This window comes from Stomoxys calcitrans, chromosome 4 (genome assembly GCF_963082655.1).
Source record: "Stomoxys calcitrans chromosome 4, idStoCalc2.1, whole genome shotgun sequence".
In the NCBI taxonomy this organism is placed as follows: domain Eukaryota; kingdom Metazoa; phylum Arthropoda; class Insecta; order Diptera; family Muscidae; genus Stomoxys; species Stomoxys calcitrans.
In genome coordinates, this window is record NC_081555.1 from 17,051,437 (window position 1) to 17,071,064 (window position 19,628).

Sequence of the window (19,628 nt, forward strand, 5' to 3'; positions counted from 1 at the left end):
TTGGTCTAATCACGCTCCTGTAGAGCCAGTGAACTATTCTGGATGTCTATGAGTCGGATATCTAGACTAGTCTCCAGTGCCCTAGCGAGCGTGGTCCTCATCGCGCCGCCCATGCCAAGACAACATGTTCTCCAAACCTGTTTTATGGTCCTTATGTTGCACTTTTTCTCCAAAGCAGTCCACCAAACTACTGAGGCCTAAATAAGTATTGGTCTAATCACGCTCCTGTAGAGCCAGTGGACTATCCTAGGATTCAGGTCCCATTTCGAGCCTACGGCCCGTCTACATAGTGCCCAACATCTTTGAGCCTTCTCACTACGCTCCTGAGTGGGACACTGCCAATTCAGTTTCCTGTCCAAGATTACACCTAAGTATTTGACCTTAACAGATATCGAAATCCCGACGAAGGGCCCACCTTCGTCTTCCTCGTAACCAGGCATATTTCAGTCTTCTCTGGGTTAACATTGAGACCTCTGGGTCTAGCCCAGTCATATGGCATATCTAAGACCCTTTCGGCCCCTCTGCATAGCTCGTTCGGATTCTTACCCCTTAGAAGTATTGTAACATCGTCTGCGTATCAGACGGGTTCAAATCCCTGCTCAGTCAGCATCCGTAATAGGTCATTTATGGTGGTCACCCATAGGAGTGGCGATGAAATGCCCCTCCTGTGGCGTGACGTAGGCCTATGTTTAAATGTTTGTTATACCCTACAACTCTATTGTGGTACAGGGTATTATAACTTAGTGAATTTGTTTGTAACACCCAGAAGGAAGAGAGATAGACCCATTGATAAGCATGCCGATCGATTCAGAATCACGGATTCGATTAGGTTGATTTAGCTATGTCCGTCTGTCTGTCCGTCTGTCTGTCCGTCTGTCTGTCCGTCTGTCTGTCCGTCCGTCTGTCCATGTTAATTTGTGTACAAACTACAGGTCGTAGTTTTCATCCAATCGTCTTAAAATTTCGTACAGGCATGTTTTTCGCCCTAGAGACAAAGCCTATTGAAATTGGAAAAAATCGGTTTAGATCTGGATATAGCTCCCATATATATGTTCGTCCGATTTGCAGTAATATTGCAATAAAATGCTTATTTGTTAACCGATTCTCTCAAAATTTGGTAGGAGGGATTTTCTTATGACTCTTGGCATTTCTGGTGAATTTCATAGAAATCGGCTCAGATTTAGATATAGCTGCCATATATGTATATCGCCCGATTTTCACTTCTAGAGCCACTGCAAGCGCATTTATTGACCAATCTTGTCAAAATTTTGTTCAACGCTTTCCTTAACAACTACCAGTATATCTGAGAAGTTTGCTTGAAATCGGTTCAGATTTAGATCTAGCTCCCATATATATGTTCGTCCGATTTGCAGTAATATTGCAATAAAATGCTTATTTGTTAACCGATTCTCTCGAAATTTGGTAGGAGGGATTTTCTTATGATTCTTGACATTTCTGGTGAATTTCATAGAAATCAGCTCAGATTTAGATATAGCTGCCATATATGTATATCGCCCGATTTTCACTTCTAGAGCCACTGCAAGCGCATTTATTGACCAATCTTGTCAAAACTTTGTACAACGCTTTCCTTGACAACTACCAGTATATCCCATATGTTTGATTGAAATCGGTTCAGATATAGATATAGCTCCCATATATATGTTCGTCCGATTTGCAGTAATATTGCAATAAATTGCTCATTTGTTAACTGATTCTCTCGAAATTTGGCAGGAGGGATTTTCTGATGACTCTTGACATTTTCGGCTAATTTCATAGAAATCGGTTTAGATTTAGATATCGCTGCCATATATGTATTTCGCCCGATTTTCACTCCAAGAGCCATTTCGCCCGATTTTCACTCCAAGAGCCACTGAAAGCTCATTTGTTGACCAATCTTGCCAAAATTTTGTAAAACGCTTTCCTCGACAACTACCACAATATCTGAGAAGTTTGCTCGAAATCGGTTCAGATTTAGATATAGCTCCCATATATATATTCGTCCGATTTTGAGTAATATTGCAATAAAGTGCTCATTTGTTAACCAATTCTCTCGAAATTTGGCAGAAAGGATTTTCTTACGACTTTTGACATTTCTGGCGAATTTCATAGAAATCGGTTTAGATTTAGATATAGCTCCCATATATATGTTCGTCCGATTTGCAGTAATATTGCAATAAAATGCTTATTTGTTAACCGATTCTCTCAAAATTTGGTAGGAGGGATTTTCTTATGACTCTTGGCATTACTGGTGAATTTCTTAGAAATCGGTTGAGATTTAGATATAGCTGTCATATATATATGTCGCCCGATTTTCACTCCAAGAGCCACAGCAAGCACACTCATTGACCAATCTTGCCAAAATTTTGTTCAACGCTTTCCTTGACAACTACCAGTATATCTGAGAAGTTTGCTTGAAATCGGTTCAGATTTAGATATAGCTCCCATATATATGTTCGTCCGATTTGCAGTAATATTGCAATAATATGGTCATTTGTTAACCGATTTTCTCGAAATTTGGCCGGAAGGATTTTCTCTTGATTCTCGACAATACTGGTGAATTTCATAGAAATCGGCTCAGATTTAGATATAGCTGCCATATATGTATATCGCCCGATTTTCACTCCAAGAGCCACTGAAAGCTCATTTATTGACCAATCTTGCCAAAATTTTGTACAACGCTTTCCTTTAAAACTACCACAATATCTGAGAAGTTTGCCTTAAATCGGTTCAGATTTAGATATAGCTCTCATATATATGTTCGTCCGATTTTGAGTACTAATGCAATAAAATGGTCATTTGTTAACCGATTGTCTCGAAATTTGGCAGGAAGGATTTTCTCTTGATTATCGACAATACTGGTGAATTTCATAGAAATCAGTTCGGATTTAGATATAGCTGCCATATATATATGTCGCCCGATTTTCACTCCAAGAGCCACTGCTAGCTCATTTACTGACCAATCTTGCCAACATTTTGTACAACGCTTTTTTTGACAACTACCACTATATCCAAGAAGTTTTTTTGAAATCGGTTCAGATTTAGATATAGCTCCCATATATATGTTCATCCGATTTGCAGTAATATTACAATAAAATGCTTATTTGTTAACCGATTGTCTCGAAATTTGGTAGGAGAGATTTTCTTATGACTCTTGACATTAGTGGTGAATTTCATAGAAATCGGCTCAGATTTAGATATTTCTGTCATATATATATATCGCCCGATTTTCACTCCAAGAGCCACTGCAAGCTTATTTATTGACCAATCTTGCCAAAATTTTGTACAACGCTTTCCTCGATAACTACCACAATATCTGAGAAGTTTGCTCGAAATCGGTTCAGATTTAGATATAGCTCCCATATATATGTTCGTCCGATTTCCAGTAATAATGCAATAAAATGGTCATTTGTTAACCGATTCTCTCGAAAGGCAGAAAGGATTTTCTTATGACTCTTGACATTACTGATGAATTTCATAGAAATCGGTTCAGATTTAGATATAGCTTCCGTCAGATTTTGGGTAATTTGCAATAATGTTGTCATTTGACAACCGTAGTCATTACAGTTTGACATATTTGCTCGAAATTTGACTGGGATTGTTTAATAACCCATTTGAAAACATCTGCCGAGGTCCTTCTAAATCGGTTCAGAATTGGATATAGCTCCCACATTGTACTTAAAGGGTAGGTGTAGGGTATTATACAGTCAGCGCCGCCCGACTTTTGCCCTTCCTTACTGGTTTTTGTTTTAAGTCAGCTTATTTGGTTTATTTCCTCTTTCATTTTTCACCATCCCACTATGCAGCTTCCAAGCTGCTTAGACAGCTTTTTCTCAATGGTTATTATCCCAGTATTGTTAAGTGGACACTGATGATATTAATGATTATGATACAATAACATCTTGAGGTTATTGAAAGGAAATATTGATAACAATTCACAATGCTAGACATTGTTGGAATGGCTTCAAAACAAAAATTATCAACCAAATGTTTCTAAAGAACAAAACAATGAAGAAATACATAAATCATCATTGATATCATTGCAGTATAAAATGTCCTTCCCCAGTTGTCAATGGAGTTTTAGAAAGGAAAACAAAGAAAACATTTTCGAAAATTAATAAAAGAAAAACAAAATGACAGTTAACAATTGATTAAGGGAAAGGTAGGTGAACCGAGCCAGCTTCAAGCTGCTTTTTGGTTCATATATTAACATTTTTCACTGGATTATGGCAAAAGGTGGTTAATTAATATACCCGAGGAGTTGGTAACCAAAGTTCCGGCCAGCCGAATGTAATTTTTTTATACCCACCATCATAGGATGGGGGTATACTAACCTAGTCATACCGTTCGTAACAGCTCGAAATATTGATCTAGGACCCCGTCCTATATATAATTCATTTCGTGTTTGTTTGTTCGCATAGACTCAAAAACGGCTGAACCGATTACCTTGAAATATGCACAGATTGTGTAGGTTGGTCTGGAAGCAAGCAAAGGATATATAGTTTTTTAATATCGGGAGGGGGGGCGGACCCTCCCCTTACCTCAAAAGTACTACCCAAATATTAAAATGGACCGATTGGGACAATATAAGTATGAAATGAAAGGTATTCAAGAGTAGAGTACGAATTTTATAATAAAAGTTGGGTCCAAGTACCTCGGGGGCCGCCCCAGCCCCAATACCCCTTTAAATAGGTTTATTTTACGATCATGACAATATGGGACTCAAATGAAAGGTATTCGGGAGTAGATTACGAATATGCTCAGGAAGTAGAAATAGGCTTTATAATTTATTGATAACGGAAGGGGGCGGCCCCTCCACCGTTAACCCAAAAACACCACTCAAAATCAACAGTGGACGGATGAGGACAATATAAGTATAAAATGAAAAGTATGCGGGAATAGATAACGAATCTGGCATACAAATTCATGTCGAAGTATAGGGGGTCACCCTACACCCACAAAAACATCCAAAATGGGCACATTACCCTATCACGAATATATGGGACTCGGTTTTCGGAACCGATTTTCTAGAAATTTTCGCATATTTTATAGGTAATTTTTCAATATCGGAAGGGGGACGGACCCTCCCCCTTATGCCAAAAACACATCCCAAAATCAAAAGTGGACCGATGGGCACAATATAGGTATTAAATGAAAGGTATTTAAGATTAGAATACGAATATCGTATTAAAACTTGAGTCTAAGTACCCATCGGACTGTCCCAACCCCAAACTACCCCACACAGACATTTTGGACGTTTATTTCTATATGGGGCTTTTATGAAAGATATTCGGGAGTAGATTAAGAATTTGGCATACACTCCCCCTTACCCCCCAATATCCGAAACTGGTCCGATGGACACAATAAGGGTATTAAATGAAAGGTATTGGAGACCAGAAAACGAATATGGTATTAAAATTAGGGTCCAAGTACCCAGCGGGGCCTCCCAGCCCCAAAACTCCTCTAAACAGATATATTCGAAGTTAATGTCAATATGGGACTCAAATGAAAAGTTTTAGGCAGTAGATTACAAATATGGCATAAAACATTAGGTCCAAGTAATGGGAGGTCGCTCCACCCCCAAATACCCACAAATGGGCATATTTGCCGACCATGGCTATATGGGACTCAAATGAAAGGTATTAAGGAGTAGATTACAAATATGACATAAAAATTTGCGTTCAATTCTCGGTGGCGCTTTTTCCTCCTAAAGATACGTCAAATGGGCTATTTGACCGATGATGACAATATGCGACTCAAATGAAAGGTATTTGAGAGTTGCAAAACGAAATTTGATATCCAATTTTGGACCCAAGTGTTTTTGGGGTACGCCCTAAAGCTCCTCCTCAACTGAACTTCATTTCCGTTGGGAATTAAGAACGAATTTGACATCTATTTTCAGTGCAAAGTGCCGGTGGGCGCCCAGCCCCAAAACACCCTCCAAACGGTTCATATTTACCGGCCATGGCAATATAGGGCTCAAATTAAAGGGATTTGGAAGTACAGCACGAATTTGATATCCATATTTGAGTCGAATTCACCTTAATTTTTAAAAACACCATTAACCGAACAGGGCCAAACTTCTCACACATTAATGAGTCCTCTCCGATTCAAGGTTAAACTCAATGATAAGGGACCTTTTGTTATAGCCGAGTCCAAACGGCGTCCCGCCACCTCTTTGGGGAACATTTTTTAAATGACTATGCATGGCATTGTACCTCACAAATGTCCCCACCGCTTTGTACGATGTTCTCCAGGATACGAACGAGTTCAGCGTCATAGGCTACAATGGCACGAATTCAATATCAGCATTCAGGGCGAAGTGCCCCCACCCCAAAAAAATATTAGAGAGTTATAAAAGGCGCAGCGGAGCGGGCCCGGTTCGGCTAGCAAAATATACATATTCTGGATCATCTCGACATTCTGAATCGATCTAGCCATGTTTGTCCGTCCGTCCGTCTGTCGAAATCACGATAGCGATCGAACACATAAAGCTAACCGCTTGAAATTTTCCAAATATACTTAACATTGATGTAGGTCCTTGCGGATGGCAAATGAGCCATATCGGTTCAGATTTTGATAAAGCTCCCATATAAACCGATCTCCCGATTTAACTTCTTAATGTAGTGTTCTGTTGTGACTTTCAACAATTGTGCCAAGCACGGTTCAAATCGTCCTATAACCTGATATAGCCATGTCCAACCGTCTATCTGTCTGTTTGGGATTGTAAATAGGCCATATCTGTGCATATTTAGAAACAGTTCCCTTATAAACCGATCTCCCTTTTACACTTCTTGAGTCTCTTTTTACTTTTCATCGGCTATGATGGAACATTTGTTCCACTAGCCGAAAGTAGAATAGCGTTCCAAGCGCCTCGATCTTTTGCGCTCATTCTTAAATCTCTGACACCAAGTTTCGAGGTGTCTCCCACCACTTGATCTTTCTATCGGACTTTTGGTCTTCCCGGTTTGCGTTTATTTTGATGCTATCGTCGTCATACAGCTCGTGATTCATACGTCGCCTATATTCTCGATTAACGCGAACTGATCCATATATAGTTAACGAAGAATCTTTCTCTCAAATACTCCAAGTACTGCCTCATCTGCTTTCACAAGTACACATGCCTCAGAACCATATTACAACACGAATAGTATCAGTGTCTTGTATAGTGTAATCTTCGTCCGTCAGGAGGTGACCTTGTTTTTAAACGAAGAATCTTTCTCTCAAATACTCCAAGTACTGCCTCATCTGCTTTCACAAGTACCCATGCCTCAGAACCATATAACAACACGGATAGTATCAGTGTCTTGTATAGTGTAATCTTCGTCCGTCAGGAGGTGACCTTGTTTCTAAACTGCTTACTTAGTCCAAAGTACCATCTGTTTGCCAGTATTATTCTTCGCTTTATCTCAAAACTGGTGTCATTCGTTTCGGTTACGGCGGCGAGTCTCTAGAGAACGCGATTCTCATGCGATTTGGAAACTTTGCACATTCACTGTTTCTATGACCTTTAGCATGTGTGCCAAATATGGTCAGAATCTGCCTATAACCTGATTGTAGCTCGCATATTGGAGTCTCTCCCTCACCCCAATTTTCAAAAACCAGATCTTGGAGATGGGTGTACTGATTTAAGAGGAATTTTATATGCCCTCTAAAAAAATCGGCAGCAATTGGGTTGCTGACAAAGAAACCTTGTTGATCACGTACAAATCATTTGGCCGGTCTGTGGTAAGTTATGCAGCACCAGTTTGGTTGGTCTCTTCAGTTATGTGACAAGCAGTGTAATGAAATTCAGATCTGGCAAAAAGCCGCTCTTCCAACTGCTACGGGCTGTCTCCTCAGTTCTCATATGGACCACCTCCATCAGTAGGCAAAGATCCTAGCCGTTGGAAGACATAACTACGTGCTGTCCAAGCAATACCTTCCGGGCTGATATCGCAGAAACCATCTAAATCATCATCTTGTAGATAGGTATCCACCGCCCAGAAGCCTTCAGGTGGATCTACATGACCTAGAGCGAGATTTCCGCGTTACAAAAGAGAACCTCTACATCAAGCGACAGATCAACATTCGTGCAGATACGGTAGCAAATGCGGTGAATAGCTAACGGGTGAATATGGTCCTTGGGAAAACGACCGCCTCCCAGTGCATCTGATGGAACTGACCTCCCCCGGCAAACCAGAGTAGATCTGACTCAATTAAGATGCGGCAGATGCAGCCACCTTAACTCCTCAGATCAAGGATTGAGGTCAATATGCAGAATATGGGACCCGATTGTGACGCTGAGACCACACGACACACATCACCTATTCGACTTCCCACCCAAACCCACTCGACTCAGATCCAGATCTTTGTGGACACACCTCACCTCCCCCGGCAAACCAGAGTAGATCTAGCTCAGTTAGTTTGCGGCAAAGGCAGCCACCTCAACTCCTCAGATCAAGGATTGAGGTCAATATGCAGAATATGGGTCCCGATTGTGACGCTGAGACCACACGACACACATCACCTATTCGACTACCCAGCCAAACCCACTCGACTCAGATCCAGATCTTTGTGGACACACCTCACCTCCCCCGGCAAACCAGAGTAGATCTGGCTCAGTTAGATTGAGACTAATATACAGAATATGGGTCCCGATTGTGACCCTGGGACCACACGACACACATCACCTATTCGACTATCCAGCCAAACCCACTCGACTCAGATCCAGATCTTTGTGGACACACCTCACCTTAGCATTGTTGTAGCAGTATTCTGTGTTCTATCTTTCGCCTGTTGGGTTCTGTAGAATATCCAGATCCAAGAACTCTGCGACTAAGGTGAGGTGCGGCCACAGAGATCTTGGTCTGAGTCGAATGGGTTTGGCTGGGTTGTCATTACATAACTACATTGTTGTTGTTGTAGCAGTATGCTGTGTTCTACCCAGGAGCCTTAAGATGGATCTAGAGCGAAATTTCCGCGCTACAAAAAAGAACCTCTAGATCAAGCGGCATATCAACATTCGTGCAGACACAGTAGCAAATGCGGGTGAATATGGTGCTTGGAAAACGACCACCCGAAGAAATTGACCTCCCCCGGCAAACCAGAGTAATTGTTGCTCAATTCCGGCAGGTGCAACCGCCTCAACTCCTACGGAGCAAGGATTAAAGTCGACGTGCAAGATGTATGTTCCGATTGTAACCAGGGACCACACGATATACATCCCCCGTTAAACTTCCCAGCCAGATCCAGTCGACTCAGACCCAGATCCCTGTGGACGCACCCCATCTTAGTCGCAGAGTTCCTGGGCCTCGACACTCAACAGAATCAAGCAAACGAAAGAGAGAACACAACAAACTGCTACAACAACATCTCTCCAGCCAGGTCTTAAACGCTGGCTCACGATTTATCTGTGTGGTAGCCAGTCATTTGTGGATTTTGGGAAAAAGTAGTCGTAACAACTTAGAGTGAAGCAGGGAGTTCCCCAAGGCGGGGTGATATCTCCGGCACTGTATAGCTATATCGTCGGCTAGGGTTGCCGCCTCGGTGTACAATACACTGCTACCACAACAACAACAACAAAAATGCTCATATATCATCTCTTTGTCTTCTATTGGGCTGCCCAAAAAGTAATTGCGGATTTTTTTAAAGAAAGTAAATGCATTTTTAATAAAACTTAGAATGAACTTTAATCAAATATACTTTTTTCACACTTTTTTTTCTAAAGCAAGCTAAAAGTAACAGCTGATAACTGACAGAAGAAAGAATGCAATTACAGAGTCACAAGCCGTTGAAAAAATTTGTCAACGCCGACTATATGAAAAATCCGCAATTACTTTTTGGGCAAACCAATACAAGTCTAGCTTGGAAAAAAAAAACCAAATCACCATTCAAATTTCAATCTTTAATCCTGGCTTAGAAAGAGTTCTTATTTTCAAAAATTCTTAAAAATTCTCAGAGGCACTAGGCTTTGACATTTTTTACCAAGCTTAAATTAAATCTTATAATAAATTATTTCTAAAAACAATGAATGAGTAATAAACTTATAGACTAGGCCTGTGTTAATTTAACATCATAGAAAAAAAAAATAAATAAAACAAAATGTGTTAAAAATTTCACTTGAAAATTAGAGTTATAAAATATAAACAGTCTCCATAGATTTGCGAAATAATTTTTTTATACTTTGGCATTTTTCTACACTCTCTCTCTCTCTCTCCCTCTCTTTCTTTCAATCTCTCACTACATGGAAGGTGTAAAGGGCGGTTTTTGTGTTGTACAATCTATAGAGCTACTCCAGCCCTATAATCTTGATATGCCTTCATTAACATAATAATCGGGATTCTCTTGCATGCGATATAATTTTGCATCTATCAAATGTGTCTCATCTGTCATGTGCGCCTCCCCACCATCATCAGTTTTCGCTGTTGTCGTCTTCGTGAGATTATTTTCAAAACGTACTTTCATATCAATTTTCTCATTGGCCAACTCAAATTTATCGCCTGCCTTATTGGTGTTGAGTTTGATTTCTTCTTCGTTTTTCAAATTTTGTTGTGTCTCATAGGTGATGGCATTTTGACCATCGTCATCATCATCATCATCAACATCCTGTTCATCCTCCTCTTCGTTTACCTTGTTCAAGGGTGTGCCCAAGAAGGTGCTAAACAGAATGCCATGTTGATTGGCATACATGGCATAATCACTGTCATCGATGTTGTAGCCCAAACTAACGCGCCTCACATCGGTCTTAATCGACAACAGGGAATTGAAGATTTTGCGGAAAGTGGGACGAGCTTCGGCATCATTTCGCCAACATTCGGACATTAAAGCAAAGCTGAGAAAGACAAATGAAAGGGAAAAAAAGGAAATCATTATTTTTAAGGAGAAAAGATCAAAATCAACTTTAAACTAAAAAATATTTCTTAAATTTTATAGAAAAAATTGTATCAAAAATTTATCTTCAAAATTTTATCTTCAAGGAAATTTTGTAAAAATTTTATATTGAAGAAATTTATGGAAGAAATTTTATAGAAATTTTTGTGGAATTTTTTTCTGTGAAAAATGTGACTATATACTATATTTAGAACCCAATTTCTAAAAAAATATCTTATATATTGGGTTGCCCAAAAAGTAATTGCGGATTCTTTAAAAGAAAGTAAATGCATTTTTAATAAAACCTAGAATGAACTTTAATCAAATATACTTTTTTTACACTTTTTTTCTAAAGCAAGCTAAAAGTAACAGCTGATAACTGATAGAAGAAAGAATGAAATTACAGAGTCACAAGCTGTGAAAAAATTTGTCAATGCCGACTATATGAAAAATCCGCAATTACTTTTTGGGCAACCCAATATAACAAGTAAAAGCGTGCTAAGTTCGGCAGGGCCGAATCTTATATACCCTCCACCATGGATCGCATTTGTCGAGTTCTTTTCCCGGCATCTCTTCTTAGGCAAAAAAAGGATATGAGAGAAGATTTGCTCTGCTATTAGAGCGATATCAAGATATGGTCCGGTTTGGACCACAATATGTTGGAGACATGTGTAAAATGTCCGCCAATTCGAATAAGAATTGCGCCCTTTGGGGGGCTCAAGAAGTAAAATAGAGAGATCGATTTATATGGCAGCTATATCAGATTATGAACCGATTTGAACCTTATTCAACACAGTTGTTGAAAGTAAGAATAAAATACGTCTTGCAAAATTTCATCCCAATCGGATAAGAATTGCGCCCTCTAGAGGCTCAAGAAGTCAAGTCCCAAGATCGGTTTATATGGCAGCTATATCAGGTTATGGACCGATTTGAAACATACTTGGCACTGTTATTGGATATCATAACAAAATACAACGTTCAAAATTTCATTCCAATCGGATAAGAATTGCGACCTCTAGGGGTCAAGAAGTCAAGATCACAGATCGGTTTATATGGCAGCTATATCCGGTTATGGACCGATTTGAACCACACTTCGCACAGTTGTTGGATATCATAACAAAACACGTTGTGCAAAATTTCATTCCAATCGGATAAGAATTGCGCCCTCTAGAGGCTCAAGAAGTCAAGACCCAAGATCGGTTTATATGGCAGCTATATCAGATTAAGGACCGATTTGAACTAGACTTCACACAGTTGTTGCATATCATAACAAAACACGTCGTGCAAAATTTCATTCCAATCGGATGAGAATTGCGCCCTCTAGAGGCTCAAGAAGTCAAGACCCAAGATCGGTTTATATGGCAGCTATATCAGATTAAGGACCGATTTGAACTAGACTTCACACAGTTGTTGCATATCATAACAAAACAAGTCTTGTAAAATTTCATTCCAATCGGCTAAGAATTGCGCACTCCAGAGGCTCAAGAAGTCAAGACCCAAGATCGGTTTATATGGCATCTATATCAGGTTATGGACCGATTTGAACCATACTTGGCACAGTTGTTGTATATAATAACAAAACACCTCGTGCAAAATTTCATCCCAATCGGATAAGAATTGCGCACTCTAGAGGCTCAAGAAGTCAAGACCCAAGATCGGTTTATATGGCAGCTATATCAGGTTATGGACCGATTTAAAACAGACTTCGCACAGTTGTTGAATATCATAATAAAACACGTCGTGCAAAATTTCATTCCAATCGGATAAGAATTGCGCACTCTAGAGGCTCAAGAAGTCAAGACCCAAGATCGGTTTATATGGCAGCTATATCAAAACATGAACCAATATGGCCCATTTACAATACCAACCGACCTACACTAATAAGAAGTATTTGTGCAAAATTCCAAGCGGCTAGGTTTTCTCCTTCAGAAGTTAGCGTGCTTTCGACAGACAGACGGACGGACAGAGGGGCGGACGGACAGACGGATGGACAAACGGACGGACATGGCTAGATCGACATAAAATGTCGCGACGATCAAGAATTTATATACTTTATTGGGTCTCAAACGAATATTTCGAGTAGTTACAAACAGAATGACGAAATTAGTATACCCCCCCATCCTATGGTGGAGGGTATAAAAATCAATTTTGTGTTTGTTTGTTTATTTGTTTGTTTGTATTTTTGTGTGTTCCTTATAGACTCAGAAATGGCTGAACCGATTTTCTTCAAATTTTCACAGATGGTGCATAATGATCCCTTGGTGAAAATAGGGTACTAAATTTGTTGATTTCGAAAGGGGGGTGCGGACCCTCCCCCTTACCCTAATTTTCAGAAACGCCAGATCTCGGAGATGGGTGGTACGATTTAAGCGAAATTTTATGCGCTCTCATAAGTACCCTAAAAAAAAATTTGGTATCCAAATTTCGGATAGGGTACCTAGGAGGGCTGCCCCACCCTAAAACCTACCAAACATATATTTAGACCAATCACGACAATATGGGACTCAAATGAAAGGTATTTTAGGTTAGAAAACATATCTGATATCCAATTGTCGGACCAAGTGCTAGGGGGACTACCCCAAGCCCCAAAACACTCCTAAATCGGACATATTTACCTCCCCCAAAAACATCCCCCATATTTCCATAATCGGCCAACATGACCGGTTTGGGGGCGGTGTTTAGGGGGATGGTGCGGCCACTCAGTGACTTGGCCCTGAAAATATATCTCTTCTACTTTAAAACACCTCTTATTTGCCACCCATATTGCAATGGTCAGCAAATACGTAATATTTGGGTGGTGTTATGGGGGTGGGGCCACCACATAGACACTTTTTCCCAAATATTGATATCAAATTCGTGCTTTACTCCTCTCAAAGACCTTTCATTTGAGACCCATATTGCCATGGTCGTAAATTTGTCCCCTTTGGGGGATGTTTTTGGGGAGAGGCTCCCCCCCAAACACTTGGCCCCACTTGACCTTTTATTTCAACCCCATATTATTATGGTCAGTAAATAAGTCCTGTTTGGGGGGTGGGGTGGCCCTCAGAAACTTGATCCCTCATATGGATATCAGACTCATATTCTACTCGCAAATACCTTTCATTTGAGTCCCATATTGCCATGGTCGGTAAATATGTCCGATTTAGGGGTATTTTGGGGGTTGGGGTGGTCCCCCTAGCACTTGGTCCGACAATTGGATATCAGATACGTTTTCTTATCCCAAATACCTTTCATTTGAGTCCCATATTGTCGTGATTGGTGTATAAATATATTTGGTAGGTTTTAGGGTGGGGCGGTCCCCCTAGGTACCCCATCCGAAATTTGGATACCAAATTCTTGTTTGTAGGTTACTATAAGAGAGCACGCAAAATTTCGCTTAAATCGCACTAAGATCTGGGGTTTCTGAAAATTAGGATAAGGGGGAGAGTCCGCCCCCTTCAGATATCAAAAAATGTAATACCCTATTTTCACCACGGGATCATTATGCACCATCAGTGAAAATTTCAAGAAAATCGGTTCAGCTATTTCTGAGTCTATACACACAAACAAACAAACCTACAAACAAACACACACAGAAAAAAAATTTTTATAAAATTTTGTCAAAATTTTTTATAAAGTTCTGTTTTTAAAACCTTTATAAAAATTTTCGGAAAATTTTATAAAATATTTTATCAAAGTTAAAATTTTTTTTTTTGAAAATTTTAAAAAAGTTTATCTCTAAAAACTTATATTTCAAAAAATTTTTCGAAATTTCAGTATTTTTTTTTTTTGGCTGAAAAAGATGAAGAAAATTTTCTCTTTTTTCCACTCACAATTTATCTGGACAGTTGTCTGGTTGCTCCAATCTTCCTCCATCCTTAACATAGGATAACACTTCAAAATTATTTCTGGCAGCATAAGGTTGTTGACCCAGCGTTAGAATTTCCCAGCATAACACACCAAATGCCCATACATCCGATTGGGTGGTGAAAACACCATCCACTAAACTTTCGGGAGCCATCCAACGCACCGGTACCAATGCTTCTCCCTCTTTGCGATAGTAGTCGTTTTTATAGATATCTCGGGCTAAACCGAAATCTCCTATTTTCACAGTACGTTTACTGGGAATGCGAGAAGAAACCAAGCAATTGCGGCAGGCGAGATCACGATGCACAAAATGCATATCCTCCAAATAGGCCATGCCAGTGGCAACATCAATGCACATGGACATGAGATCTAGAAGTTGTAAGGAGGCCACAGGTTTCTGCAAAGAAAAAGAGAGAGAGAATGAGGGAAGAGAAAATTAAAATAGAGGTAAGGGAATAGCATGAAAATATTGTAACATGAATGACAGTTCAAGGTCAAGCCAAAAAGGAATGGATTATTAAACTCAAGAGGGATTCTATGGGAAATATTCATACGATTTGTCCTTTGGTTTGCAGTAGACAAACTCCAATGGATTATGCAACTAACTTTCAGTTTTGGGATCGCTACTCTTTTGGGCTAGAGGGGTCTCCAACTTTATACGAAGCACTTTAAACTGTTAAAGGCTTTGAATGAATTTTTTCAAACTTGTCCTCAGGTTTATGGATATTGCTCATCAAATTTCAAACTATTTCCGGAGCTTTTTAAACTATTAACGGGGCTTTTCAAACTGTTGCCAGAACATTTCAAACTGTTTAGGTAACGTATTAAATTGTGTAAGGTCTCTTAATTTCAATGAGGCTCATATATTAGGTTGCCCAAAAAGTAATTGCGGATTTTTCATATAGTTGGCGTTGACAAATTTTTTCACAGCTTGTGACTCTGTAATTACATTCTTTCTTCTGTCAGCTATCAGCTGTTAATTTTAGCTTGCTTTAGAAAAAAAGTGTAAAAAAAGTATATTAGATTAAAGTTCATTCTAAGTTTTATTAAAACTGCATTTACTTTCTTTTAAAAAATCCGCAATTACTTTTTGGGCAACCCAATAAATACCTGCCAAACTGTAAACAGAGCTTTTCAAACTGTTAACGATGTTTTTCAAGCCGAAATCTTCAAGCTATAGTATGGAATGAAATCTCCTTGGGCTGCCGCTTGGAGCCAAGTTAGTTTGAAAATTTCCCCGATTATATGTCCTATGCAAAGCTTTACTGGCCTTCGAGGAACATTTCCAAGGCTTTTCAAACTGATTAAGGATTTTTTTTTATGTTCAATGAAACTTAGAGTGACTTTTAGCCAAATTTTCCAACTGTTTGCTTAGCTTTTCAAACAGTTTAAGGCCTACGGAACATTTTTAAAATTTTTGTATTGGAAGGTTTTAAATCTATTTACAGAGCATTTCAAACTAATTACAGAGCTTTCCAAACGGTTTATAGAGCTTTTACAAATTTAAGAAGCTTTAAAAAGTGTTTTTGGAGCTTTTAGATATGTTTAAGGTTCTTTTCTTTTGAATGAGCCTTACAAATATTTTTTAAAAATTTTCTTTTTACTGCATTCCCAGATATACTTATAGAACCGTTTACAGAGCTTTTCAAACTGTTTACAAATACTTAACAACTAAAAACTCCAGGCTATAGGTTTAAGGATTTAAGGGCTGCCACTGGCAGCTAAGGTATTTAGAAAATTTCTTCCTTTACCTGCTCCATGAAAAGCTCTCCTGACCTTCCATGCACATCATCCAGTCTTTCTAATCTGTTTAAGGAATGCTTTATGTTCAACGAGGCTTAAAGATTCTTTTTTTTTTAATTTTTAAACTTTTTGTGGAGAATTTCAAACTGTTGAAGTTTTTGTCTTTTAAATGAGGCCTACCAAAGTTTAAATTTTCTTCCCATTGCATAGTTATAAAACTGTTTATGGTGCTTCTCAAACTTTACATGCAGATTTTATTTTTGACGGAGCTTAGAAAGCCTCTTTCAAATGCTTATTTTAAGACTATTTGCGAAGATTTATAAACTGTTTAAGAAGCTTTGCAAACTATTTACGAAGCTTTTCAAACTGTTTACAAAGCTTTTCAAACTAACAGAGCTTTGCAAACTAAAAGAGCTTTTAAAACTGTTAAAGTTTTTGTTCTTCAAATGAGGCTTACCAATTTTTAAATTTTCGTTTTTACTACATACTACATATACCCATAAAACTGTTTATGGTGCTTCTCAAACTTGACTCGTAGATTTTATTTTTAACGAAGCTTAGAAATCATCTTTCAAATGTTTCTTTTTAAGCTGTTTGCGAAGCTTTATAAACAGTTTATGAAGCTTTTCACATTAAAAGTGCGTTTTTGCTAAGAGAGATTTTTTTATACTCTTCTACTTCCCCAGATATATTTTTTAAAACTATTAACTAAACTTTTTCAACCGTTTGCGAATTTTGTACTTCCTGTAATTAGTCTTAGATTACTACTTTTTAAAATTTTCTTTTTCGTACTTACTTGACTAGAAGGTCTGGACTCCCTCAGATAACTGAGTAGATCTCCTCCTTCCATATGTTCCATAATTATGGATATGGATTCGGTATCACAACACACACCAATCAAGCGGACTATGTTATCATGTTTGAAATTGCTCATCAGCTGGGCTTCTTGCAAAAGTTCAGCAAATTCACTGGCACCTTTGCGAAGGGTCTAAAAAAGGGGGAAAAGATAATAAAATAAGACAAGGCAAAGAAAAAAGCATAACAAATCAGAAAACAAGTGCCACATTTTAGAGTTTCACTTATAAATGTGAAACTCTAAAAAAAAACACCCATTTAAATTTTCTCTTGCACCTTACCTTTATGGCCACCTTTTCTGGCACTTCGTCATCCTCATGTTTCATCAAACCCTCATACACTTCGCCAAAGGCACCGCTACCCAAGAAATTCAATAAAGAAATTTGTGACCATTGTATATGAGGCAGTAGGGCAATATCAGCATCACTCAAAGGGCCCCCAGTGTACATGGTACAGTTACTGGTCATTGAAAAGCCACGATTGCGAGCAGTCATTTGTTGTTGCATGCTAGAGACATTACTCCAAATGCTGGGACGACTTTTGGCCAAAAGCTTTTTGGCTTTCATACGGCGTTTGTGAACTGAACAGAGAAAGGGAGAAAAAAAGAAAAAATTTATAAAATGAAGGAAATGTTAGAAAAACAAATAAAAATGCAATGAGTTCGGCAATGATGAATTTTATATATCCACCACTATGAATACAAGTACATTTTATCCATATTTCGTCAACGCGGCAGATATTTCAAATATTTCCCTCATTATATGTTCCATGCAAGGCCTTCCTGCCCAAGCATTTAGAATTTTAAGAAACTAATTAATTCAAAGAGGCTTAAAAATCATCTCATATTGTTTATGGAGCCTTTCAAACTGTCTAAGGAGCTCATCAAACTGTTTATGGACTTTTAATCCTTGTGTAGGATAATTTCAAAAGTAGTTTGAAAATTTTGTTTTTGTTTTCAAGCTGTTAACGGAAATATTCAAACTATTAAGGGGGCTTTTCCAACTATTTGCGAAACTTTTCAAATTGTTTAAGAGCATTTTTTCAAACTTATTTTTTTGTCTATAGAGCTTTTCAAATTGTTTACGAAGCTTTTCCAATGAAGTTTATGAAAACCTCCTTAAATTCTTTTCAAACCTTTGCCGGAACTTCTCAAACTGTTTGGGGAGCTTTTCCAATTATTTGCAAAACTATTCAAACTGTTGAAGGCCTTAAGAGCATATCTTCAAAAATTAAGGTTCGTTTATGGAACCATTCAAACTGTTTATGGAACTTTTAAATAATTTGCGGAGAATATCAATCTGTTTCTTGATTTTTGGACTCTTAGCGTTTTTTCGGTTATCGGTTTGGGGAGCTTTGCCAATTATTTGCAAAACTTTTCAAACTGTTGAAGGCCTTAAGAGCATATTTTCAAACTTTTGTTTTTGTTTATGAAACTTTTCAAACTGTTTACAGAGCTTTTTAATCATTTGCGAAGCATATCAATCTGTTTATGGAGCTTTGGACTCTTAACCTTTTTCGGTTATAGGTTTGGGGAGCTTTTCCAAATATTTGCGAAACTTTTCAAACTGTTGAAGGCCTTAAAAGCATATTTTCAAACTTTTGTTTTTGTTTATGGAGCCTTTCAAACTGTTTGCGGAGCTTTTAAACCATTTGCTGAGCATATCAATCTGTTTATGGAGCTTTGGACTCTTAACGTTTTCCCGGTAACAAGTCTATAGGTATACAATTACCCTAAAATATAGTCCAATCTAGATCAAATCGGTTATTTAACCGATGTTGAAGCGATTTAAACAACTATCTATTTAAAAATGTGAATATCGGGTTATGAAGGTGAGGTAAAATGAGGTTTTAATGGACGGATGACCTTAAATCAACATATTGGTCTATGTGGCAGCCATATCTAAATATGAACCCATCTCCACCGAACTCCGTAGAGTACACAACTCATTGTTCCAAATTCCGGCGAAATCGAAATAATGAACAGTGAGTTGTAGTAGGCCTACAATTCACCTTCCAAATTTCAGTGAAAACAGTTGCAAAATTACTTTTTATGGGCTTAAATCCCCAAATCGGGATATCGGTATATACGGCAGCTATATCCAAATAAGGTCAGATCTAGACAGTAATGAGCAAACAGATCGATGTGTGTTTCCATTTTCAAAGAATTCGGTTAAAAAATTCGCATTTTATCGTCCAATATGGACCACATTCGTCTCCGTTATCCAGAGTCTAATTTAGAAACAGACGGATAGACAAACGAACGAACAAGCAGACGGACGGACTCAAAAGCGTGCGTCATCAATAAATGCCACGTTTAAAAAAAACTCAAAGTTTGA

At 38.5% G+C, this 19,628-nt stretch overlaps 2 protein-coding genes across 8 annotated transcripts in view; one reads left to right on the forward strand and one right to left on the reverse strand.

The window, feature by feature from the left end:
• The window catches only part of LOC106084131 (uncharacterized), a 700,945-nt gene that overhangs the window by 602,447 nt on the left and 78,870 nt on the right, over positions 1 to 19,628 (forward strand). The window lies entirely within an intron of this gene.
• The window catches only part of LOC106084130 (protein sevenless), a 66,378-nt gene continuing 56,612 nt past the window's right edge, over positions 9,863 to 19,628 (reverse strand). For all 4 annotated transcript variants that reach the window (XM_013247623.2, XM_059366367.1, XM_059366366.1 and 1 more), the window contains exons 10-13: positions 17,574 to 17,872; positions 17,234 to 17,425; positions 14,661 to 15,091; positions 9,863 to 10,810 (exon numbers count right to left, since the gene is read on the reverse strand). In XM_013247623.2, coding sequence (XP_013103077.2) covers positions 10,279 to 10,810; positions 14,661 to 15,091; positions 17,234 to 17,425; positions 17,574 to 17,872 — 1,454 coding nt within the window. In that variant the 3' untranslated portion in view covers positions 9,863 to 10,278. The remainder of the gene's footprint in view (positions 10,811 to 14,660; positions 15,092 to 17,233; positions 17,426 to 17,573; positions 17,873 to 19,628) is intronic.